The sequence below is a fragment of the Haliotis rufescens genome, unplaced genomic scaffold (genome assembly GCF_023055435.1).
Source record: "Haliotis rufescens isolate VD_foot unplaced genomic scaffold, xgHalRufe1.0.p SCAF_216, whole genome shotgun sequence".
NCBI classification, from domain to species: Eukaryota; Metazoa; Mollusca; class Gastropoda; order Lepetellida; family Haliotidae; genus Haliotis; species Haliotis rufescens.
In genome coordinates, this window is record NW_025963909.1 from 1 (window position 1) to 27,892 (window position 27,892).

General features: G+C 40.5%; 2 protein-coding genes and 1 long non-coding RNA gene across 3 annotated transcripts; all 3 read left to right on the forward strand.

Annotated features, from left to right (window-relative positions):
• The first annotated feature begins 11,081 nt into the window (after positions 1–11,081).
• LOC125383190 lies at positions 11,082–12,006 on the forward strand. Its single transcript, XR_007222681.1, has 3 exons — positions 11,082–11,310; positions 11,413–11,515; positions 11,736–12,006. It is a non-coding gene; the product is annotated as an uncharacterized LOC125383190 (long non-coding RNA).
• Positions 12,007–19,061: 7,055 nt separating this feature from the next.
• Positions 19,062–20,623, forward strand: LOC125383191. Its single transcript, XM_048401369.1, has 2 exons — positions 19,062–19,127; positions 19,472–20,623. The coding sequence occupies exons 1-2, from the start codon at positions 19,062–19,064 to the stop codon at positions 20,621–20,623; spliced, it is 1,218 nt and encodes a 405-aa protein (XP_048257326.1).
• Positions 20,624–21,392: 769 nt separating this feature from the next.
• Positions 21,393–22,694, forward strand: LOC125383192 (uncharacterized protein F54H12.2-like). Its single transcript, XM_048401370.1, has one exon. The coding sequence runs from the start codon at positions 21,393–21,395 to the stop codon at positions 22,692–22,694; it is 1,302 nt and encodes a 433-aa protein (XP_048257327.1).
• Positions 22,695–27,892: the final 5,198 nt, after the last annotated feature.

Consider the following 27,892-nt stretch of genomic DNA (forward strand, 5'->3'; position numbering starts at 1 on the left):
AAACAAGAGCGAAGTCCGGTCACGTAATATGCAAATTAGCCGGTGGCAGTGGTGTTATGCTGAGTCACCACTGCGCCGGAGTGTGTGTAGGCGTGTCAAGTTATGTGCAGAAATTAAACGATCACCTGATTCATGTCACGCCACTCGTATGTATTCCTACACCTGGAATGTTTATCAATGTCGTCATTTTTGTCTGTTTTGATATATGCAACCGTTTTGGGTTAAACTATTGTAAATAAACATGTTTTACGTAGTCGAATTTAATTATAAGCTTAAATATTTCAATTTACATACGGCATTGCCACTTACGCGTTCATTCATTCGGACGACTCCGACTTCAACTATTTACTTAGAGAATTCACAGACTACGGTGTTTTCCGGACTAAAGAGTATGACCGTGATGTTATTGCTACCAATCGTCGGTTAAATCTCCCAAAACGTTTCAACTAAACAAAAAGATAGGCAAAGGAAAAACGACGGCTGTCTGCGAGTGTTCCGTGTGAACCCAAACCTACAAATCCATTGTTGGTTTTGCGATGCATGTGAAGAAATACAGATCCGATTTCAAAGGCTTTAAATAATGTTTTTTTTTATATATATAAAATATCAGTAAATAGGATCTATATCTTATTTTATGTTACAATTGTATAACTATTATTAAGAAACAAAGCAACAAAAATCCACTACGGATGCCACAGAAACATACGATCTGGTAAATTGCACAGGAAGTGTGAAAGAAAATCATCCAGACGCAAGCAATACAGTTTTAAAAGCTCACACAGAACATATCTCCAGATTATATTATATCATACACTAAATACAGGGTAGATGTATCAGCAAATATTCATGGCCAGTGGCTGGTGTAAATGCTTTCCTATTAGCCAGTATAAACATGACAATATTAATCTAGGGGTCATAATTATTCGCTACTGGTTTATAAAGCAAGTAGTTCCAACGAATTTAACTTACACATTAAACTGCGAGCGTTCTTAAATATATATTTCCATGTGACCCAGAATGCGCTTCGCCAAAAATCCAATGTTGTTTGATAATGCCAGTTTGGGGCTAGCAGTGATAATAATATTTGCCGTACCGAGATACAAGGGGCGTTTGTAATGTTTGTAATCGATACTTAACATTGCCCGGTGAATTTGAATAGTTCAGTATACAATTAATTGATCATTTTCTCCATGTCAGATTGAAGAGATATGATTTGTTCACGTAATATTGATCAAATACTTTATCGTACCTTAGATCAAAACACTAGATTCTGATTAGTTAAGGAGCGGGCAGATATCTTTCACGTGGCCAGCTCGTGTTGCCAGGTCCGTATACCGTGTAGAGAAGACAACCGTAACACACCTTAGCTAACTTGCATATCTGGCTTAAGTAACGTTGAGCTGAAATGTTTATACCTTACACCTGACAGACCTTATAAGTTGTCAGACTGCCTCCGTGGTCTAGGTTCGATCTCCGGCCGCGTCATACCGTTAAAAGACGTTAACAGACGGTACTTGTTGTTACCCTGTCTGGCGCTCGGCATTAAGAGGCTAAAACAAGGACTGGTCGGGGTCGGAGTCAGTATACTGTGTCTGAGTGGGGTATTCATGTCAAACTTCGGCATGGTATCTCAGTGAGCTAGCACTATAGCATCAGTTCGAAAGGAACAAGCAGCCACACACACACACACACACACACACACACACACACACACACACACACACACACACACACACACAAGGGCATATACCGCTATAGGTGGTAAACGTCTTTTTCGAAAATGAATTTAACTATTTATTTCGATGTGAAGCTTTTCACCAACAGAGATCTAAAAGGCCTATCTATATCTATATCCTTAACAACGCAAGGCCGTAGTTAACCTTTTTTTGACAGGAGGGGGGGGGGGGGGGGGGGGGGGGGGGGACAAATAAGATTATTCATTTCTTATTCACAAGGGAAAATGTTTTCTATAAAAATCCAGAGGGGGCCCCAATTTTGACTGAACAAGATGGTTTTTGTTATGTTTCAACCTGTTTGTACTCCAAATAATGATACTTTCGAAGTTAATGGGAAAAAAAATTGTCCCTGAAAATTCTTGAGAAAGTGCTTGAGACTGTTCAGGCTCAAAGTTTGAAATTAAAAAATATCTGGGTTTGTAGCTGTAGCTGACTAAAATATCTATTCGCTTGTGTTTCTCCTCCTGTCAGCCATTTTGTGTTAAAGCTAATGTTGGATTTAATGCGATATATTCTACTTCCCTAAGTTATTCTTGGTTAACTCAGGTTGAATTTAGTCAACCCTGGTTGCCAGAAAAGTGGAAACTTAGGTTGACTCAAGCTACTCAATGGTTAATAGTCAAACATAGGTAATAACACTGAGTCGCTCTTACCCTGCTGTGACTGCGTCATACCACCTGGACACGTTGTACGCCGACTGAGAGACGACAATCTGCTACGGCTTTCCGAGAAACCGCCTGACAAAGCCTTACACAGAATACACGGGCGAAACGAAAGTAGGTTATTGTAATCGATGTTCCAGGAAACTACAATATGGAATGCTTACTATATACAATGCCGTCCGTTTATTGTTACATTGGCATATAGGGAGCACGCTAGGGGGCACGTGCCAGTGTCAAGCCCGTAGGAACGAGGGGGTGATGGGGTGTGTGTGTGTGTGTTGTGTGTGTGTGTGTGTGTGTTGGGGGGGGGGGGGGGGGGGGGGGGGGGGGGTAGGGCTTCCGGGGGAGTGAAAACTCGACTCGTACTCGAGTACCCGAAAATAGGACGTCCTTTAAGAATATTGGTTCATTAGATCAAAATTGCCATCTAAAAGTATTAAAACATGTTATAGGTATAATTGAACTACACTGAAATGTAAATAGAGAGCGTCTACGGAACTTGTTTATCTGTCAAAGTGAATGGAAGTGTTCAGTGTTAATGTTTGCTTGTAACTGCACTAATCTTAATCACGACCTTCAAAAACATTACGCCACGTCTACAAAAACTACAATACATACTGAACACAAAACAAGTTGGTTTTTTCTGACGATCAGCGTTTCATTCGACACCTGCCAACAAGCACGAACAATAATTCGCAGGAAGAAAATCGATAATGTGCATCACGTGACATACACATATACACAGCTACTGGGCTGCAAGACTAAGGCCGCTTAACATGGAAATGTTGTACTATAAGTTCATTCATTCATGAGTTGGTCACGTTTTCAAATTGTACCAAACTGTCGACCTGGTATGCGGGAAGAAAGTATGAAAGTTGTACTTTAACTATAAATGTGTAACCTTAACGCCGGAGAATAACCAGTCTCGATTATCCACCGAAACGCATTCCATCGGACGTGAAAGGCAAAATAACGGTAGAAATTATTATGAATGGATCGATGAAAAGAGTAAGCATGTCCGCCCTAACGGTAATACCCGCCACTCACACAATTTGCATAAAGGGGAGTGTTTGCTTCGTGACGCCGCATAGCAGCACGTATGCCATGCGGCGGTGGCCAGTAATCAAACCAGACAATCGAGCGATCGAAGGACCAGAAAATCAAGTTGCACGAAAGCGCTTTTATTGATTTTGTTGAAAATTAAATCGATATGCGTTATTAATCATGAAATACGTCTGGTGTGTAGAGATTATGTTGCTTATATAAGGACGGCCACCCGTTAAGCTATCGGCGCTACGATCTGGCATGTAACTGATACCCCCTGACACCTGGTGCTAACCTCCCTGTGCCGCTGCCGTTCCGCAGACATTCCCAACTAACTATTCTGCTTACCACGTAAACAATAATACTTCATATCTGGAGTTTATTCCCACAGCCAAGTTCTCCCCATCTTCCACCAGCGACAATCTAATAAAAGGACTTCTCTTAGCTGATAAGGATATTCTTTATCTTATCTCTCGTTAATTAAATCTCCATGTCAATTGGCTGCAAAACGTTCGCTTGACATGTGTGTCTTACGCGAAATACATGCTCCTATAAGCACATATATTTCAATTTACATTCGGCATTGCCACTTACGCGTTCATTCATTTGGACGATTCCGACTTCGACCATTTACTTAGAGAATTCACAGACTACGGTGTTTTTCGGACTGAAGAGAATGACCGTGATGTTATTGCTACCAATCGTCGGTTAAATCTCCCAAAAACGTTTCAACTAAATAAAAAGACAGGAAAAGAAAACACGACGGCTGTCTGCGAGTGCTCCGTGTGTACCCAAACCTACAAATCCATTGCTGGTTTTGCGAGGGCATATGAAGAAAACAGATCCGATATCAAAGGCTTTAAATAATGTTTTTTTTCTATATAAAATATCAGTAAATAGGATCTATATCTTATTTTATGTTACAATTGTATAACTATTATTAAGAAACAAAGCAACAAAAAATCCACTACGAATGCCACAGAAAAATACGATCTGGTAAATTGCACAGGAAGTGTAAAAGAAAATCATCCAGACGCAAGCAATAAAGTTTTAACAGCTCACACAGAATATATATCCAGATTATCTTTATATCATACACTAAATACAGGCTAGATGTATCGTCAAATATTCATGGCCAGTGGCTGCTGTAAATGCTTTCCTATATTAGCCAGTATAAACATGACAATATTAATCTAGGGGTCATAATTATTCGCTACTGGTTTATAAAGCAAGTAGTTCCAACGAATTTAACTTACACATTAAACTGCGAGCGTTCTTAAATATATATTTCCATGTGACCGAGAATGCGCTTCGCTAATAATCCAATGTTGTGTGATAATGCCAGTTTGGGGCTAGCAGTGATAATAATATTTGCCGTACCGAGATACAAGGGGCGTTTGTAATGTTTGTAATCGATACTTAACATTGCCCGGTGAATTTGAATAGTTCAGTATACAATTAATTGATCATTTTCTCCATGTCAGATTGAAGAGATATGATTTGTTCACGTAATATTGATCAAATACTTTATCTTACCTTAGATCAAAACACTAGATTCTGATTGGTTAAGGCGCGGGCAGATATCTTTCATGTGGCCAGCTCGTGTTGCCAGGTCGTATACCGTGTTGAGAAAACAACCGTAACTCACCTTAGCTAACTTGCATATCTGGCTTAAGTAACGTCGAGCTGAAATGTTTATCCGAATGCAATCAATTTGAGGGAAGGGAAGTAACTCTGTTAGTGTGTGTCGTCTGCTAGCTGTCAAACTGACTGAATCAAAGCGCTTTACTTACTAAGTGAATCTTCGGACATACAATCTGGGGTTTTATGAATGAATGTCGGTGAGATAATTTCGTTTTTAATATCTAGTACCATGGTTGTTGATGCTATACCTTTACACCTCACAGACCTTATAAGTTGTCAGAATACCTCCGTGGTCTAGGTTCGATCTCCGGCCGCGTCATACCGTTAAAAGACGTTAACAGACGGTACTTGTTGTTACCCTGTCTGGCGCTCGGCATTAAGAGGCTTAAACAAGAACTGGTCGGGTCGGAGTCAGTATACTGTGTCTGAGTGGGGTATTCATGTTAAACTTCGGCATGGTATCTCAGTGAGCTAGCACTATAGCATCATTTCGGAAAGGTACAAGCAGCCACACACACACACACACACACACACACACACATAGTGCATATACCGCTATAGGTGGTAAACGTCTTTTTCGAAAATGAATTTCACTATTTATTTCGATGTGAAGCCTTTCACCAACAGAGATCTAAAAGGCCTATATATCTATATTCCTTAACAACGCAAGGCCGTAGTTAACTGTTTTTGCGAATAAGATTATTCATTTCTTATTCACAAGGGAAAATGTTTTCTATAATAATCCAGAGGGGGCCCCAATTTTGACTGAACAAGATGGTTTTGTTATGTTTCAACCTGTTTGTACTCCAAATAATGATACTTTCGAAGTTAATCGGGAAAAAAAATTGTCCCTGAAAATTCTTGAGAAAGTGCTTGAGACTGTTCAGGCTCAAAGTTTGAAATTAAAAAATATCTGGGTTTGTAGCTGTAGCTGACAAAAATATCTAATCGCTCGTGTTTCTCCTCCTGGCAGCCATTTTGTGTTAAAGCTAATGTTGGATTGAATGCGATATATTCTACTTCCCTAAGTTATTCAACTCAGGTTGAATTTAGTCAACCCTGGTTGCCAGAAATGTGGAAACTTAGGTTGACTCAAGCTACTCAATGGTTAATAGTCAAACATAGGTAATAACACTGAGTTGCTCTTACCCTGCTGTGACTGCTTCATACCACCTGCAAACGCTGTACGCCGACTGAGAGACGACAATCTGCTACGGCTTTCCGAGAAACCGCCTGACAAAGCCTTACACAGAATACACGGGCGAAAAGAAAGTAGGTTTTTGTAATCGATGTTCCAGGAAACTACAATATGGAATGCTTATTATATACAATGCCGTCCGTGTATTGTTACATTGGCATATAGGGAGCACGCTAGGGGGCACGTGCCAGTGTCAAGCCCGTAGGAACGAGGGGGTGATAGGGTGTGTGTGGGGTGTGTGTGTGTGTGTGTGTGTGTGGGGGGGGGGGGGGGGGGGGGGGGGGTAGGGCTTCCACGAGTCCAAATTTTTGGACTCGAGTACCCGAGGGGTGAAACTCGAGTACCCGAAAATAGGACGTCCTTTAAGAATATTGGTTCGTTAGATCAAAATTGCCATCTAAAAGTATTAAAACATGTTATAGGTATACTTGAACTACACTGAAATGTAAATAGAGAGCGTCCACGGAACTTGTTTATCTGTCAAAGTGAATGGAAGTGTTCAGTGTTAATGTTTGCTTGTAACTGCACTGATCTTAATCACGACCTTCAAAAACATTACGCCACGTCTACAAAAACTACAATACATATTGAACACAAAACAAGTTGTTTTTTTCTGACGATCAGCGTTTCATTCGACACCTGCCAACAAGCACGAACAATAATTCGCAGGAAGAAAATCGATAATGTGCATCACGTGACATACACATATACACAGCTACTGGGCTGCCAGACTAAGGCCGCTAAATATGGAAATGTAGTACTATAAGTTCATTCATTCATGAGTTGGTCACGTTTTCAAACTGTACCAAACTGTCGACCTGTCGCTTGTTTTGTGAGCACTGAAATAACACATATATGTCAGCTAATTAGTTGTTAATCTGTGTGAGGGAATACACTTGGCATTTGATGTCGGAGCAAAGAAGCAATAATCGCCTTGATGCAAATCAGCGTATTCACGTATTTAATAATTGATACAGAACACGTTTCGCTGTCCCCGTCCTTTGGTGACATTGTAGACTAAACAACTCACATACTCATATGTACGGTGGCCCATACCCGCCACTGGTGAGATCATTTTCCCCTGTAAACCTCTGTATTTTATCTCACCAGTAAAACATAGAGGCATACAGTGAAAAGTGATCTCGCCAGTGGCGGGTATGGGCCACCGTACAAATGAGTATGTGAGTTGGTTAGTCGGGGACAGCGAAAGGTGTTCTGTAACAATATTATTATTAAATACGTGAATACGCTGATTTGTCTATGTGGGGCTTAGCGCTCCCGACCACAACCCCATCACCCCCTCGTTCCCTCACCAGTGGCGGGTATGGGCCACCGTACATGTGTTAGTAGGTATACATGTCCTACTGCAATGCGAAGTATCTAGTTACATCTAACAAATAAAGTTACATAGTATTATGCTGTATTTAACTAATATTCCGCACACATATGTGAGAAGATAGAACCACACACCTACATACACCACGTGAAACGCGTCTAATAAAGTCTTATGACGTCATTCCTTTATCAATTGGCACCAATGACGTCATATTGCAAGGGGCATAAGCCATCGTGTGTTTATTATGGAAATAGAACTCTCTGTAAATGTGAAAAAATATGAACCGATTTTATTAATAAAATACATTTGATACGTGTGATATTTTCATTGTTTTGCCTCCGAAACTACTAGGTAAATACTTTTCATGATGAAAAAGTACAAGAAAAATAGGTTTGCTAGTTCCGGTCACAAAATATATGCTTTACCTTTTACTGATTTTTGTATTAATAACATTACAACGTTTCTCAAGGTTACAGACTCCAAGGATTCATTACAGTGTATTTTAAGCACCTAAAATTGACAACTAACACCCTGATCGCAAAACTCCTAACGGTTTTTACTAAAAATAGATACGAAAACCTTTGTTGAACCCGAGATTTGAATGACTGACAAATACGTACTTTCTTGTGTTCTCATACATAAAACAGCAGTGAAAACATGATCTAACATGGCTTAATGTGAGTAGTATAGTCTCAGTCCGCAGAAACCTTTTTTTGGTTGAGGGAGGTTGAGTGAAAATAGGGAAGGTGATTGGCTGATCCAAGTCACGTGATCGGATAGGATGACTCATGGATCAACAGAACGTCACAGGTGTGGGGGAATGAAAGGTGTGTGTTTATAAGGCAGAAAAGAATTCGTAAGTAAACAAAAGCAAAGGGTATTCAATAGAGCTATGTGTGTGGCGTGCTGCCCTGAATACACTCTAAATCTATGTGTTCTAATATAGAACACTGGACGCGTCCATACGTTCTGCCACAGAATACGAATGTTCTAATTCGTGCAGCACGTGTTCTATTGCTGAACGCCTGTGATCTGATGTAGAACGCGTGTGTTCTCTCCTGGGAGAAGTCCATGCACATTAGCAGAGATAATGTGCTGAATGCTGTTAGACAAATTTAAATTCGACCATCATATTTGTGTTTTCGGAATATTTATTTTTGAGAAGAGAGGCTGGTAGATTGGTATGTCAAACAGAAAATGTGTATAAGAATGGTTATATTTTGAGTTTGATGAATAATAAATAGTTTATAAACATGGCATACTTTGTGTTAATAATAACTCATATGTAGCCTGAATAAATACAACAAGAAACATTACTGAAATACATCTCATTGCTAATACATGGAAATAACTTGCTTGCATTGGGGACATTTACGTGTATCAGAACACTGGCATTCTGATGGCTAATTTGAGCTGGATCTTTAATGGGTGCTCTGGAACATATACGGTCTATTTGCTGAACGCCTGCGTTCTCTCCTAGAACGCGTGTGCTCTGCTGTGTTCTATAATGTTATATGCGAGAACACGTGTTCCATTAATAGAACAACGGTGTTCTGTTTTTCTAACAAGCATTCAAAGCTGTCCATGCTCTGTGATTCACATCCGTTATGTGAGAAACTGGCGTGACGTCGCATGTATACTACCCATCAAAAGTTTAGACTCACTGAAACCACTCACTATATCTCGTAAGAAAATCGTATTTGTGAAATCTACCGATAAAAAATAACAAAATCATTCATTTAGGTCTTCATATCCTTGTTCACAAGGACGTGTGCATTGATGATTAGTGAACCAGAATGCCGTATTGGCTAGTACCATACAAAAGTGAAATTGCAAAATTTAATAACGGGTATGACCACCCCTGGCTCTAACACAGACATTGCATCGACGTTGCATACCACGAAAGAACAGTTCAATCTGCCGCTGGGGAATGTTTGCCACTCCTCAAACAATGCATTGCGAAGTTGGCGAAGGTTAGCAGGGGGAGGAACTCTGGCATAAACACGCCGTCCCAGCAGATCCCAAACATGCTCAGTGGGGTTCATATCGGGCGATAATGCTCGCTAATCCATTCCATTCACCCCATTTTGTTGTAAACAAGCTGACACGATGCGAGCTCTGTGAGGCCTGGCATTATCATCTTTGAAAACCGCGTGACCTGGCATGGCCCTTAAGAATGGAAGCACAATAGGAATGATGATCTCGTCCCTGTATCTCTGGCCAGTCAGATTTCCATCCTGTACCAGTAAATCAGTTCTTCCAGTCAGGGTGATACCTCCCCAGACGATAACGGATCCACCTCCAAATCGATCATGCTCCACAACAGCAACGTCAGCGTACCGCTCTCCCTGACGTCTGTAGACTGGGATCCGACCATCGTTGAAATGCAGATTGAACCTTGATTCGTCGGAGAAGAGTACCCTTGCCCATCTGCGGGGACCCCAGCGTAAATGTCCATTTCCCCAATTCAGTCTGTTCTGACGGTGGCGTGGTGTAAGAGGGGGTCTTACAGCAAGACGACGTGCCCGCAGTCCGTAGTGACGTAATCGGCGGCGTATTGTTGATACAGATACACGTCGTCCTGTAGCTTGTTGGAAAGCATTATTGGCTGCTGTGGCTGTAATGTGTCTGCCCCTGAGAAACAGCAAAAAGACGCATCGGTCATCTTGCTGTGATGTTACCCTGGGCCTACCCGACCTGGGTCGATCCTGGACGGTGGTGGTCTGTTGAAAGCGTACCCAGAGGTTGGATACTGCCTATTGGGATACGCCAAGACGTCTTGCAACATACCGTTGTGATCTGCCATCTTGTAGCAGTGCCAAGGCTTGATGTCGTTCCTCAATACGGAGATTCTCCCTCTACCCATGCTTGCATCAAAGAAGAATTTCTCCACTAACTCAGAAGAGCCAACTGCAATCCTTATAAAGATGAATTGCACGAGTATCCCGCGTCAAATTGCTCCTAAAACACGTGCATTATCGTGCACGTGAACACCTGCGTTTTGGTGCGAATTTTGTTTAAAAATGTGCGACATTTCACAGAGTTTTATCAATTAATGAACGAAAAACTCTCATCTTTTCACCGTTACAGATTTGGTTTTACGCCACATCAGTTCATGTGCTAACAGTACCTGTAAAAAGTTTAGAATATTTGGCATTATCTGGTTTGAAACAGTTGAGTATAGTGAGTGGCTACATTTACACTGGTGAGTCTAAACTTTTGATGGGTAGTATATTTGGCGCTACAATTTCCTATGATCTGAGGTGTGTCTGTGGTAAGTATCCATCTAGGAATACTTTTGTTTCATATTTTATACGTACCTAAAATAATGTAATATTTCGGCGATATATTCATATGCTGATCGCAAGCGAAGTAAAACCGGCCCCTTACAAAACGCATAGGAGACGACATATTACTCGCCATTTTGACCGTCATTTCTGCCATTGTTCCACGCGCTTTATTTATAAATTATGAGATGAAATTCCAATCCAAATTGCAAGTGTCACTATTTGAACGTTTCCGTTTATTTGAATGATGTTCAAATAAAATGAATATATATTTCAGGTTCTATATGAATCACCTGAAAGTTCGAAGCAGGCTACATGCAACAAATCTCTGAACATCTAAATTTGGGATCCGAGGGCATGATCAGCAAGCATCGACAACGCATCGAAATCAGCAGAGAGTAGTGTAAGTATGTAATGAACAAAAAGAACTAAACCTTCACAGGACATGTTTTGGCTATTTTATGTGAAATATTTTAGAGAATCAGTCTTGTTGTTTCTATTTCAGGGTGCATTGCAGATAATCAGTACCATCCATGGAAATTATTGCACAGGGCACACGTCTACACAAAGGAGGAAAAGACACAAGGTTTTGCAGATCAAATAAGAAGGTACTTGTGTATATTTTGCCCTAACCTTTATCCAAGTAAGTGGTAACTTTGTTAGTCAAATGACATTTTTGGCAAAACATTTTGCAACCTGTAAATAATGAAACAAATGTCACGGTAATCTTGGGTTTACTAACGAACATTTGTTAGAATAATGTCTTATGTAATATGTACGAGTTTGATAACTTTATGACTATGATCAAATAAATGTTTTGTGTTGTAGGATGTTGGGGAGTCATTTTTGACATGAAGTTTCCTGAAGCCAGCGATGGTCATGTCGCTGTTACGAACATCGTCCTTTGGGGATATTTACCCACAAGAAACATCTGCGAAGTACATGCGCTTCGTGAAAGACTTGAAACTTAAGTTATCTTAAGTATGGAAGTATGCTTCAATTTGCTACACGACAGTTTGTAATGTTTCATGAAGAACTCTGACTCATAAGTGACTTGAATATCCATGATCATCCCAAACAAATATAATAAAGAATTCATGGTTGCAGTTCAGAATTTCGTCTGTGTGATTTTATGCTAGAGAATATGCATGGGTGTATGGTTTAAATTCTTACACCTTGAAAAACATCGGGTAAATTGTTTTCGACACACACGATGAGTTGTCGTTTCAGTAATGTGGAAGTACGTGTCCGAGAACGTGTAGTGTTCTGAATCTCGGTCCAGAACCAGTGCGACCTTGTTTGATGAATGCAGGGTGTGTGTTGAAAGTACAACCATACCGCAATAGAGACGGGTTGTGTCAACATGATATACGCCGGGTAATGTAGGGGAGGGGGAAAAAATGTACGTTTAGCTGGATCAAATCCATCTTATACAGTCTACACGTTGTACACCATGAACGTTAGACAACCTGTATAGAAAAAAATATAGACAAAATAGATAAGACTACACAATCAGCAAGCTAGCAGTGTCGTTTAATTACATTTAGCGCGCAACAACGAGGTAGTCACGTCACCCTGCATTGACTATAACGCTGAAGGCAGCTGGATTTCGAATCACCCACGCTGCGTACTATTGTGAACCATTTGTAAAGAATTATTCAGCCCTGTCCCGACTTGCATAGTTGATGTTTCAATGCTAGCTTTTCCATTTAACGCAATGACAAATAAGCCCTACGGTTTGAGTTTTAACCGTGTAACATGCTATTATGAAAATAGATTTTGTTGTTTACAATACTCACCCTTAATTCGACGAGAGAACAGAGTTTATCATGGAAAATTGATTGACAAGGAAAATGTTTTATTGGAAATATATGTCGAAGCAGTTTTATTCATAGCTAATGTATAGCAGAGAGACTAAGTGACCGACCGCCCATAACAATGTCTACATACCCCGGCCTTACAATTAATGTCAACATACCAGCCTCGCCTGAAGCTTCCCATTCATAAATTGTGTGACCAGTGTCCCGTATTCATGATATGTTAGGGAAGATGTGTTGTACATTTGTTAATTTAAAAGGGAGTTATTTCAGAGAGGATATATATGGGTATTCCCCCTCATTAAACTTTTCTTTCGTTGGTGTCTATTAAACCTATCCGGTATTTAATACATTTGAATGATGTAAGAAAGTATGTGTGTGTAGATGTTGTACCTATATCCGAACACGAATGTATGACACCTTTCAATAGATCAATTACGGTTCTAACCACGACACGCAACATGACTATAAGCGTGGTTAGCAGTTCATATTTATAAACACATCGTAAATGACAGATTTCTGATGAATGAACTCGCCCGCACACATGTCTATAGGGTTATGTTCGCCCGAACTGTAAACAGTGACACATTGATAACAGGAAGGGTGTGTGGAATGCACTCGTCCTTGTAAGGGTAAAATACGCGTTTAAACTCACCATTTAAACGATGACATTACTTTTTAGATGTATTGGTATCAGTGAGTGAGTGAATTTAGTTTTACGCCACACTCGGCATTATTCCAGCTCTAGGACGGTGGTCTGTCAATAAACGAGCTTGGACCAGACAATCCAGTGATCAACAGCATGAGCAGCGATCTGTGCAACTAGGAACCGATGGCACGTGTCATCCGAGTCGGCGAGACTGACCAATGGATCCCCGTCAGTCGCCGATAAGCATGGCTTACTGAAGGTCCATTCTATAACCCGGACCTTCACGGGTGTAGTATGACGAAGACTATATACTAATATGATCGAAAACTGAGAAAAAACAAACAATTCATTCGTATCATTTATTGATTCGAGTCAATCGGTTCCATACAAAGCCGTGATATACGAATGGACAATAGTATTCACTCTGGAACATTATTTAGTCACTCATATACACATGCTGCTGCTGCTCGAAGGCCCTATTGTTTAAACAGCGAGTCCATGTTTTGAAACACATTTCGCACTGTTGAATGTTTCCTTTTCTACGCTGTTTTAAGGTTGAATGGTTGTCTATAGTCTATGCTTTATCCATTGCTTGTAACGATTTCCGTCCAGGAGGTCCCAGTTTCACAATTCCTCTCACGTAGAGGGAAATTCGGCGTGGTCTCTTATACGAAGTGACGCCATATCTCCATCAGCAACTTGGGAGCTTATAAAGCAACTTCCAACAGAATTTGTCTCACGTATGAGCATAATACCACTGGATGATCACTTAGCGCCGGTGTCATTCGGATAGGACTCAGAACTACGAGTCATGGGGGTTTCCAATAGATCCAGGTTACTTAGTATAAGGTGATATACACACCGGATAATCGAGTATGTTACCAGACAGAAACCAAATCCCTTGTACACGTAAACCGTAAGTAACGTAGTTTGAAGCCAGGCGTATTATACCAAGCAACCCTTTCTCCGGACTCCAAAAATTCAATGAATTCAATGAACCATCGGAGAAGATTGCTTGTATTTTTGTTTGAAACGTGGCTCATTGGGTTAATGTATCTGCTTGAAAATCCTATGTTTAAAGTACCCCATGTTCCCGCGGCAAAGGTGTTAAAGCCCCACCCTGAATATAAATAGCCCGCAAGGTGGAGGTGTATCAGTGTCGAACAGTGACTGACAATGTAGACACAACCGAGTGTCGGGAGAAGCTTTTTGAAAACCATACGGGAACCAGATCACCAAAGACCGTCAAACTTCGTATCAACTTGAATGACAAACCATGTATACAACAAATGGCTCCATATCAAGATGTAAGTCAATAAATTTTCTACAAGTGGAAACTTGACTTTTATGAAATCAGGTAACACCTTTGCCGCGGGAAGATGAAAGTGCACCTGCGGCTAAACTGATTGTGATCAATCAACAATGGCGTTCTCCGTGACACCAGTTTCACCGTAGTGGTAAACGTCTGAGACCTGCATCACTTCGGGCTTTCATCCAACATTAAGTTGACACGCCGCGTTATAACTGGAATATTGTTAAAAACCCAACTCACTCACTCATTCTCCGTGACACCAAACATAGCCTGTAAACTCACTTCCTTGAACTCATATAGAGACAGAAGCGAAAGAGAAAGTAGGTCTCTATTCTCGAGGCAGACTCGTACGTTCGCCTTAAATGGTATTGCCTGCCGATATGTATCCATTTTCAATTGGTGTAGTTCCTGATAAAGTGAGTGAGTTGGGCTTACAGTGAGTGAGTGAGTTGGATTTAACGCAGATTTTAACAGTATTCCAGTTATATCGCGGTGTGTCAGCTTAATGTGGGAGGAAAGCCCGAAGTGATGCAGGTCTCAGACGTTTACCACTTCAGTGAAACCCACGAGCACGGGCATGGTGCTGACAAACCTAGAAACATAATCGGGGCGAACCGGGATTCGAACCCACAATCATAGGTTTCTGTCGTGCCCAAGGGACGCAACCCAAATCGCGGCGCCTTAGACGACTGGGCCACCCGTGCCCCCAGGTGGGCTTAGATAGTATATCACAACAACCTGTTGAACAACTTGTCAAACAGCTCACTGTCAGGTAGCTCTACCCAACAGCTAGTAACAAACCTTCCAAACCTTTCATTAGAGTATATTAATCTAACAAAGATTTGAATGAATTACGAACTGTCTTTTTTTTTGTCACACACATACAAATAGGCCTAACTGGTGGCGAAATTTTGACATGCATGTCATTGTTGGCTAGTGAAAAGAAGCCAACCTCTCAGTTGATTTTATCATATGTTTGATTTTCGGTTTATAAAATCGATATTACAAATCGATATTATGTTAGCAAAGTAACCGCACTGGCGCTTAGTCGGCACGCACAGAATACCTCTACATGGTTTTATGTTCTTGAATATCATTCTATTTAAAACTTTTAAAATGTTAGGAGAAAGGAGGCGAAGGACAGGGTGCAAGTCTAGGTCTGTCCGACCTATTTCCGTGAAGCGAGCCCGCCTGTCAAGAGATATTGGGACAGGCCTACGTGCGGGAAACGTTGACCCAGTGTACCTGCGGCGACGTGGTTCATGTTTTGTGCACGGTGCAACCGCATGTTGCGCAGTCAGCATTTTTTTATTGGCATAGTGTAAAGTATGGAATGGAGTTTTGATTGGAATACTGGAATGGAATCTGGAATGAAACAAGTGAAACATACCCTATTTACAAACAAGTCTCCAATTTAATATGCTAGGAGATGAAGGTGACACACGGTCACATATGAAGAAGTGACGCATTATGACACACATTCAGATTAGTCACCCATATATTATCTACTGTAAATGATCGATTCCGGACCGGGCATTCGAGTGTTTGTTTGTTTGTTGTTTAACGCCGCAGTCAGCAATATTCAAGCTATATGACGGCGGTCTGTAAATAATCAAGTCTGGACCAGGCAATCCAGTGATTGACATCATGAGCATCGATCCACCTAATTAAGATACGATGGCATGCATGAACCAAGTCAGCGAGCCTGACCACCCGATCCCGTTAGTTGCCTCTTATGACAAGCATAGTCACCTTTTACGACAAGCATGGGTTGCTGAAGACCTATTCCAACGGCCAGCCAGTGACAGAAAGCATGGGAGAAAATCCACACTTTCAAAGCAGAATGACACACTTTCAGATTAGTCACCCATACATTCTGCCTGTGTGATTCAACAAAGTAGTAACATCGACGACATTCGCAAAGAAAAACGTTAAGCACACCCCTATTTCTGTACACAAAGATAAAAGTTAAGCACACCCCTATTTCTGTACACAAAGATAAACGTTAAGCACACCCCTATTTCTGAACCATAACAAATGGCAATAATCATGGTATGGGATGACTGACAACAGGAGCTGTGCGATGCCAATGTCATCGGATAGAACAAACATTTGCCAACAAATAAAGAAGATATTGGTGAGTTGTGATTGAAATTTACTGACAAAACAGCAATGTAATACAGATATTGTTTTTCACCTTAGACAATACGTTAAATAGGTTTGGAGCTGCAGGATTAAGTAAACGAGTTATGTTTCATGTTTCATGTGAAAATGTTCCTTCAGGTCTCTACTTGACATGACACGTGAAACAGATCAGTAGCGGGTTTAACCGCCACGTGCCCGGATGCCCTCATGCCTCCAGTCAGACGTTGGATCTATTGACAATCTCATTAAAATTAGACCTTAGTTCTCGCTACCGCTAAACAAAGATCTGAGGACATCCCAGTAGAGGTCACGTCAGAACGACCTTTCATTCGACCAATCAGAGCGTCGCTTACCAGATCATGAGAGTCACAGTTGGAATGTTATTTCTAATCATGCATCTTCGAAAACTTTAACACGGGGTGTTCCGAACGATAGTTACGGGTTTAACGACTGAATCCATACAATCTAGACCATCTATTAGCCATTCCAGAAAGTTCTTTTGTTCAGGTTTCAAATTTTTAATCGAGAATTTGTCAAAATATGTTTCGAAGCGTTGTCACCAATTTGAAAATAGTGCCATAAAGCACGAGAAAGCTGCCTTCTGATTGGTCATTCCATTAGTCGGACAAAGTTCGCGCAAGGTCGGTCTGACGTGTCCCGTAATGGGATGTTTAGCTGTTTCAGTTTATTTACCGTTCAAGTCAGTAGTCAGTAAATAACCGCTAGTAGAGAGAAAGTAATACCTTCCGGACAAAAGCATTCCTGTGGAGCATAGAATTTCCAACAATTCCTGTGGAGCATGGAATTTCCAACAAAAGCATTCCTGTGGAGCATAGAATTTCCAACAAAAGCATTCCTGTTACCTTCTGGACAAAAGCAGTCCTGTTGAGCGTGGAATTTCCAACAAAGCATTCCTGTGGAGCGAGGAAATTCCAACAAAAGCAGTCCTGTGGAGCATGGAATTTCCAACAAAAGCATTGTGGAGCAGCATTCCTATGGAGCGTAGAGTAAAGAAACAAACAAAAGCATTCTTGTGAAGCATACCACAGAGGCCAGTCAATACCTTTCACACAATAGAAGTTAACAATAACGTTCCATGATCAACGTTTCATCCACTCATAGAATGTATGGTGCGATGAATACTCAGTAACCAATGAAACGCTAAAGGAAGTCAAAGTACACCAATGAAATTCAACTTTATTGTTATAAGTTAAGCAGTGTTTAACTGTTGAAGCTTTCATTCGAGCTTAAACAGCGATCTTGTCAACAAGACGAAATCTTCACGCCAGTATACATCTTGAATCTGATCATGGGAACCCGAACAACTGACAAGTATGTATTTTTTTACACCAGAACTTTAGTGTTTAGTCAACATTTTTCTACTGAGATTGTTATCGAAGGAATAGCATTTAACTGTGCTGAGCAGTATAACATGTATAAAAAAGCTTGTATGTTCAGAGATTGGGAAACTGCGCATAAGATTTTAAAGTGTGTTTCTGCCACCGAACAAAAACGTTTAGGTAGAAGTGTGAGATGTTTTAATCAACGCCAATGGGATGCTGTGAGTTCCAATGTGGTGTATGCAGCATCTTCAGCTAAATCCACACAGTCTGTTTTTCTGAAGAAACAACTGTTAGACACTTTTCCCAAGATCTTGTTAGAAGCGAGTCCGTATGATCGTGCGTGGGGTGTGGGTCTATCACTGCATGACCCTAATATTCTTAATCCATCTAAATGGAAAGGCAGTTATAGACTTGGTCAGATCTTAATGATGGTTAGAAATGAAATAATGAACACAGAGCCAAGTGAAAACTTATGACTTTAAATGTGTTACAGTGATGTAACTTGCTATTTTGAACAGAGGCAAGAAAACTACATTCTACTCGTGGAAGCAGGTCATGCGGATGCCACACACTCTAAATGACCCAGTCATAACAAGATCGCCTGAGTGGTTTCAAGATAGGGAAGAATGCGCGAAAGATGCAAAGAGAAAATTTAAAGACGAATGCAAGACAACAAAGAGAGTCATTATCAAGAAGATTAAAACCTTACCACTCAACGCTGATGAAGTGGATATGGCTACAAAACTGAAACATGCAAAGGATCTTCTCACGTTGAGTTACTCTTTAGAAGTGATTTAAACAATCAGCCAACTCGTGTGTGAAATGTGTATTCCTTGTCTGTTTAATGAAGAAGGTGATCCAATCTTTTTGGGAGAACATTCTTGTCGCATGACGGAGCAGGAGCAGGTGGATAAATACTTCAACGCGGCACTTGAGGATGCGGACAATGAACTGGTAATAGGAAAATGGATGAAACTTGTGACTGATGATCCAGATCTGTGCACAATGCCTGCTTTCCATTTAGTACCTTACCAGTGTAAGGACTATCGTGACAATACATTCAAATCACCCGAATGGGTGAATGGTTTGAAGCAATGCGTTGTAAAAATGTTGAAGTTGCAAAAACGCTTGTAGACTGTTTCCATGTCATATTATTCTATCAGTACCAAATTAAATGTGTGTGTGTGTACTTTAGCAATGTCCATACTATGAATAAAACATAAATTATGCTTACATCTTTGTTTGTCTTCTTTTGATAGTTATCAAATGGTTGTTCTTTAATAGGTGTCTGTTGTCAGAGCTTCTCTCATTTCAACATGAAGCCACAACAGAGAAAGGTGGTAACAAAGAAACAGGAGAAGATGTTAGAAAGTTACTATTTTAACCCACTTGAACCGGGGGCTTTTTATGGTCCTGAGAAACTTCATAGCGTTCTGAAATTAGCTCGTCAACCAGATCTCAGACTGAGCACTGTGAAACGTTTTCTGAACAAACAGGACGCCTACAGTTTACACAGGCCACCCAAACAGAGATTCAAAAGGCTGAGAGTTCGGGTATATTCTATAAATGAAATGTTTGATGTAGATTTGACCGACATGACTCGTTACAGCAAGGAGAATAATGGTGTGCGTTATTTACTGGTGGCTATTGACCTGAGTAGGTTTGCTTTCGCCCTGCCTTTAACAAATAAGGGACCAGAGACAGTATTGAAAGCTTTCAAAGAAATAATTCAGGAACGAAATCCAATGAAAGTGCGTGTGGATGGTGGTTCAGAGTTTAAAGGAGTATTTAAAGTTTTTTTAGAAAAACACAATAGCACTCTGACTGTTGCACATAACGAAAACATCAAAAGTAATTATGTGGAACGATTCAACAGAACACTGAAATCACTTATTACGTGTTACTTGACCCATAATAACACCAAGTATTATTTAGATGCACTGCCCAAGTTGATGGACAATTATAACAACACCTTACATTCTTCTTTGCCCAACCTTTCTCCAGTTCAAGTCAAGAAGAAGAATGAACTGAAAGTATGGGAACATTTGTATGTGAAGCCGTTGTTACTTAAAAAAAGCTCCAAACACAACAGGTCAAAGTCATTTGTATTTAAAGTAGGGGATCTTGTTCGCATTCCATACATCCGGAGACCTTCCATTAAGGAACTTGATCTGAAGTGGACTCAGGAGCTGTTTAAGGTGGCTAGGCGATACAAGAGACAAGAGATAGCACAGTATAAGATCAAAGACTTTCACGATAAACTGATAGAAGGTACGTTTTATGCCAACGAGCTACAAAAGGTGGAGAAAAAGGAAAATGTCTTGTGGCAGGTAGAGAAGATTTTAAAGAGAAAACGTGTGAAAGGGAAGACCTACCTGTTAGTGAGGTGGTTGGGCTGGCCGAGTTCCTTCGATTCTTATGCGGAGGAAAGTGAACTGAAAGATATCTGATTGAAAGGTACATATTTCTCAAAAGCTCAGACTCCAAACAATCTTATTTTAACGAGAATACGCCTTATCATTTTCGTGTCAAACTAAATCAAAGGTTGAATTTTGATGGATTCTGGGTTGTGTCTTTAACGGAGATTAATTTTGGTAAACTTGAATGATCCATATGTGGACGTGTTATGCAATCTGTGTGATAGTTCTTTGGCAGGTGAACAGCAGTTGCCTTTATTGAGACGGCTTGATCTCAGACAAGGTCCTTACTATAGCTTTGCCCATGAATACAATATTCCGATTAAAGTCAAAGAATCTCCACACATAGAGGTGCGTATAAAGGCCAGTAACGGCATGTCACCCTCATTTCTAAAGGAAGTGACATATGTGACACTGCACTTGAGACGGTATCCCTTCGTTGATTAACCATGGAGTCCACACCTTTGTATGTTCCCGATTATGTCAAATGGACCCACTATTTCAAGAAACACATGAAAGGAACATCTGCCTTAGTGAATGGTAAACCACAGGTGAAAGTGATCCTGACACGACTTCAAGTGAAGACCGAAGAACCCAAGATCAAACTGGAAGTGACATCAGAGATGCAGAATATTGTTGAGAGAGCCAATGCCAAAGAAAAGCGATGGAAATCTTTAAAACGAGCTGCAGGTGATCGAATCACCACTTCAAAGAAGATCCGTCAGACAGATAACATTCCATCCAAGACCGCTAAGGTTCTCCAGTGTACCCCTGTTCGAGAAAACGACGTTTTCAGTTAATCATGTCACTATTGAATGATAAAGACTTTGAGGAACTGATACCGCCCTCTCTCAATCTGTTTATTTTACCACCATACCAGACCAGCATCCATCAACATTATTTTGATGAAGTGCGACCACTCAGCCAAATCAATGATTCTTCACCGTTGGAATTTCAAGTAATGAATGCTGGAAGTGATTACATTGACCTGAACCGTACCCGCCTACATGTGAAGCTCAAGGTGAAACATGCAGATGGCACTGATCTTGATGACAAGGAACATATTGTCCCTGTCAACTTGTTTCTGCAGGCCCTCTTTTCCCAGGTGTCAGTGTACCTGCAGAATCAGTTGGTATCTTCTACAAACAACCATTATGCTTACAAGAGCATGATGAAAACTCTACTCAACTATGGAACAGAAGCTAAAACTTCACAGCTGTCATCTCAACTCTTCTACAAAGATGTGTCTGAATCCAACAATGATGTGGAATCGACTGATCCCTACACTGGTCTCAATACAGGAGTGCAATCTCGTGGCGGTTTCATTAATACTAGTAAAGTCTTGACCATGTCGGGGCCATTGTATGAAGATATCTTTCACATGAACAGACATTTGGTCAATGGAGTGGATTTGACAGGGAAGCTGTACCGCTCCTCGCCCCAGTTCTGTTTGATGAGTGGCAAAACAGGTCAAGGTTACAAGGTGGAAATTCTGGATACCTACCTGAAGGTATGTAAACTGAAAGTCAATCCAGCTCTTATTTTGGCACACAACACCTTGTTTCAAGACAGCAATGCTTTGTATCCTTACACCAAAAGTGAGGTCAAGGTGACAAGCATCCCCACCACTCAACTGACACATACCATTGACAATCTGTCGAATCCTATTGCTAATCGTTACATCGTAGGCTTTGTACTCAGCAACAGCTTGAATGGATCTTACACTGGTAACCCCTACAACTTCCAATCTAGTATGGTGAAAAACATCAGCCTGTACATCAATGGTGCCAGTGTCCCCGGACAACCCATGCAGGCAGATGACGTTGAGTCCTTTGTGCAGATGTTCGATGGGATGTGTCTGTGGAAAGAAAATACAAGAAACGGAATAACTCGGGGCGACTTTTTGCTCGGGAGTGCCCTGTACGTCTTCGACATTGATAAAGTATGCAGTGAATCCGACTATCTGAATCTGTTGAAATCCGGTAGCACCCGACTAGAAATCGAGTTCAAATACGCCCTCACCGAAACACTCAGTTGTGTTGTTCTGAGTGAAAGAAATTCCCTCATCGAAATTGACAAGACCAGGAACGTGTTTGTGAAGTAAAAAACATGAAAGCCTCTGACCTTGCATGTGCTATTCAAAGCTACTCCATCTTAAAGTACCATGTCTTAGGTGTGTTTGCCAAAGATACTTTACCTGTGCTAACTAGAGTCATGCTTGCACGTGGAGTGGGTCTCATTGTCAATACTGAACCATCTGGAAGACCGGGTCGTCCCTGGGTGGCTATGTACTTCAAAGGAAATACAGGGGAACTGTTTGACAGTCTGGGTGAGCCAGTGAATTCCGTTTTTGACTTGTACTTAAAAACATATGTCAATCAATACCAGCACAACAGAAGACAGTTACAGTCCTCATCATCCAACCTTTGTGGTCATTATTGTTTATATTATTTGTTGTATAAATGCAAAACAGAACTTACCCTTCAAACCCTTGTGCAGATATTTGATGTGCAAGTCCGTTTTAACAATGATGAGCATGTGTCAAATTGTATCTGTAATTATTTTAGATATTGTTTGTTATCTTGTCATACCTGTGTCATGTAACATAATACTGTACTTGTGTAACCCATTAACAAAATGAAATAAAAAAATTAGTGTAGTCATTCGAGTTTTTCTATAAATATAAGTAACTCAGCTGTATTGTCACAGTTGAATTATTGTGCTCAGGGTGAGATCATGGAACGTAAGTGTCTCTTACCAATACAAACACCTACCGCCATATCTGTGATTGGTGGATCTTCCTCAGGGAAAACAGTTTGGGTGAAAAGGTTGTTAGAGCAAGCTAATCTGATGTTTGACAAACCTCCCAACCTTATTGTGTACTGCTATGCCGTATGGCAAGACATCTACAGTGACATGCAGCAAAACATTTCTAACATTCTTTTTATGGATTCCCTTCCAACTGAGAATGATTTGAAAATGTGGTCTGAGCAATCTGAAAAGAACATGGTGTTGGTCATGGATGACATGATGATGGATATATGTAAAAGTCCACTGATGTTAAATCTCTACACTATATTGTCTCATCATTGGGGAATCAGTGTTATAAATATTCAACAGTCTGCTTATCCTAAGGGGGATTGTAACCGAACTATTTCCTTGAATACACACTACTTCATTTTGCTATCTAACCCACGTTCTGCACATGAATATAAAATCTTGGCATCTCAAATATTTCCAGGACAAGCCAAATATTTTACTGAATCATTTCGTGACGCAGTGGAGGGAAAGAAATTTCAATATTTAATGATTGACGTATCACCCTATTCCGATCCTCAGTATGGGCGTCTGCGCAGTGGTGTCTTTCCAGATGAAGTATGTATTGTGTACCAACCCAAATAAAAGCTACTGCTGAAAGTTATACCCACCAGTTGCCCGTCTTACCAATGAACACATCAGTTGCTTAATGAGGTCATCATGGATGTTTGCGGACGATTTGAAGATATTGCTAACGATTGTTCATTGATTTCAACCAATGCTGAAGTGTATGGGGATAGCTTTTGTGAGAGATTAAAGTCCTTCGCCAGTTGGCCCGTGCAAATGAAACAGTCTCTGAAGACTATGGCACAAGCAGGATTCATTTACACGGGTCAATCAGATAAAGTCTACTGTTTCATGTGTCGATTGCGTGTACATAAATGGATGCCAGAAGATGAACCACTAACTGAACATTTCAGGTTATCACCTCAGTGTAGTTACATAAACGTGATAGCTTCTAATACCGAATGAGAGACATCGGCTATTGTGTATGAGGAATATTAGGGTCTAAGCATACATATATAAAAGTCACAATAACCTAGTTGGATCATTTCACATCGTGATCTCTTCACATCAATATGGGTGATTTACTGGAAAAACATCTGTCTTTTCTTCAGACACTACTGCAGGCTAATGTGAAGCAGAGGAAAGCTTTACTTCAATATGTGTCATGTGAACAAATGCATGCTATTAATAGCATGATGTTAAACACTTTGAAAGGGAATATTCCGCTCTCACTGATGGATAAAACTCGCTTGCACCGTCATAGGTTTCACATTAGAACATTGGCTGCCAAAGAAGGTTTTCCCAATCGGATTAAAAAGGAGGTGTTGATAAGACATCATTCGATCTTGCCTATTTGCATTGCTGCACTGTTAGATTACCTACATCATGAGCAGACCTATGGTTCTCCTGAACAGGAACACATACCAACGCCTGATAGACAACCAGGAAAAGGAGAAGACAGCGACTCAGGAACAACAACAACAACAGATAATGACTCCGGATCGGGAGACGAGTCCTCTGAGACTGAATGAGACCCCTGAAAAAATCACCCATGATGAAGCACAGATTAAAGCGAATACGAACTTGATTCTGGATCTACTTCTTAAGGATGTGTCATTAACTAAAACGATTGGCAAACTCACCAAACTATGGTACTTTATCAGGGATCAGATCAGAAACGCTCACTTCAGACTGAATGATCAGTTAGAAATTGTGTTAGATAATGAGAATGTGTAGATCGGAACTAACGTTATTGACCTCATTCGTTTTACTGTGATGCATCGTGGGGCTGTTCCTACAGGCTACCGTGACTTTCTCAAACTTTTAAAAATGCTCCATGTACCAAAGCGGCTTTTGTAGAAGCCAGATGCAAAGAAAAAGAACGACAAAAGAAAGAAGGCAAAATCATCTTGATATCTAAAACGACAAGCACAACATGGTGTGCCCGGTGCTAATACTACTGCAAAATTAAGAAAACTACAGTCTTTCTAACTGTACATGCACATTGAATTCATGACATGTATTCTATGTAACTTTCTGATTGTAAAGCAATAAAATAATGCTAACACATGCGTCTTTAGTTATTACTATCTTCCATGTTCATGAGGACTCTGAGCTGCAGCTCAAGTCTTTCTTTTTTGTCATCACAGAAGAAATGTCTATGCATATAATCCGAGTCATTGTAACGCACAGTGTGCTGGTCCTGAAACTCTAGCCCAAGGCTTACCCTCTGTTCTTGGCTTTTTCCAAGATGGTATGAAGGGGCAGCTCATTCACTGCACGATCAAAGTATTGAGTAATACACTCGTCACAAACTATACATTTTGGAGCTCTATAGAAATATAAGTTCAAACTTAAGTGCAAACAGCTGCACACAATGAACATGAGTGGTGTGGCTGCTATTCAAAACAGTTTCAGATTGCTTCAAGACAGATGTATCAAGCGGGTGTATAATAGGGTAGTACTAAGAACTGCTGAATCACCTTGACCGAGTACACAAGCTATACAATATTTTTAAGAAAATGTTTACCATGGGATGGTACTGAAAACGTGACACTTTAAAAGCACAGGTGTTCCATTATGAAAGACTACATAAAAGGGATACACTTAATGAAAGAGCCGTATAGAGAGGTGGTGAGGTGAGGTGAAATTGGGTTTAACGTCGCGTCCAAGATTATTGCACTTATATAGCGACGTGCATGCACGTGTGTGTGTGTGTGTGTATATGTGTGGCTGCTTGTACTAGTCCGGACTGATGCCGATTTATAGTGCTAGCTCACTGAGATACCGTCCTGCAGTTTAACATGAATACCCCACTCAGACACAGTATAGTGACTCCGAGCCAACCAGTCCTTGTTTTAGCCCCTTAATGTCGAGCGCCAGACAGGGTAACAACAAGTACCATCTTTTAACGTCTTTTGGTATGACGCGGCCGGGGATCAAACCCCGGACCTTCCGCTCTCCGGGCGGACGCTGCCGTATAGAGAGTGTGTTACTAAAAACTCGATATTGATTAAAAATGAGAGAGTAACAAGTGGTGGCTTTGTGGATTCGTTCTTGTTAAGTCAATAGGGCTGCTGTCTGGTCAAACAGAAATCTAGAAAACGTACTAATTAAAAATCGTATGCCATCACTCACAAGCAAAGTATAGTGAGTCAGAAGTATATGTATACACCATGTGTATGCGAGGTGTAACAGTTGATACCATTTGAAAAGAACAAGGCAACATAATGAAGTAGTTTTTCCCGTGAGAAAGTGACAACATGCTGAATCACCTTTCTTGCAGAGTGAATATAAATATAACGTGTTAGTGGTTCATTTCGGGAGAAGACACTTTACTCGAAAATGTCTGACAATCACATCCACACTACGTTTGAGTGGGCTGCTGGCCATTGGCTGTCCATCAACTTGTTCCGTGATGATGCTTGGGTGCATCTTTCAAACTACAACAGCAAAAAGGAAAGGAAACCCATTTCCTTGAAAAGCAGTGTATTTAGAAAACTGACTGAAGATCGCGAACAAATTCTATCTGCTTTGGAGGACTATTTCAAGTGCTTTGGCTATTATTATTATTATTATTATTATTATTAATTTATCCTTCCTTTTCAGCCATCGTGGGGTACAATGCTCAGTGAGACGAGAAAGGAAAAGACTGCTTCGGCGTAGATTGCATCGCGGGTATTATCGACACATACGCGAGCATCTCACTGTGTTTTCTAAAATAAAAGCATATTTTTAATCAGAATGTGTGTATGTTTTATGTTTCAATTCGCAGTTATTCGCTCTCATGGTCTATCAATGTGATATGAGCCACTAGTGTGATACGAGTTACCTCCCTTGGATCACGAGGGCAGGCCGCTCGCTTCACCCGTCTTTCGGTGTATGTATTCATGCCAGCCAGCATTCATTGTTTCTTCACTGTCAATAGTGTATTACCTCCCTTACACCGGTAAGCCGTTCGTCTGCAGGTATCCGGTGTAGCCGAACGGTTTGACCGTTGTTTTTCCAGCTAAGTTTACTACATGATGATATATAAGAAGAAATTAAATCCAGCCATGTACAATTGATGGAATAAATATGATTAAACCAAATATGAACTGAGCGAATGGTTAATTCAAACGGAATATATGGAGGAATGATTAATGAAACAGTGTTGTACAGTCATAAGGTAAGTTCACTTATTTTCATTATTACTATTACATCAATTAGTTTGTGTCATAAAGCAGAAAACATACGAATTACACATCTGCAGATGGGTATAATGTATACTTTCTACTCAAGTTCTAACATAATGGCGAACACAAGTAACAGCGATATTATCTAGTTGGTGATCGCCTGAAAGCAACATTTAACCCTTAATGTTACGTTAGCACACTGAAACAGATAAAAAGTTAAAGAGTGATAGAAATGTTAATAGATAAAGGTTAATAGATATAGGTGAATGAATACCGCTATAAACAATAACATAATATTTTAACA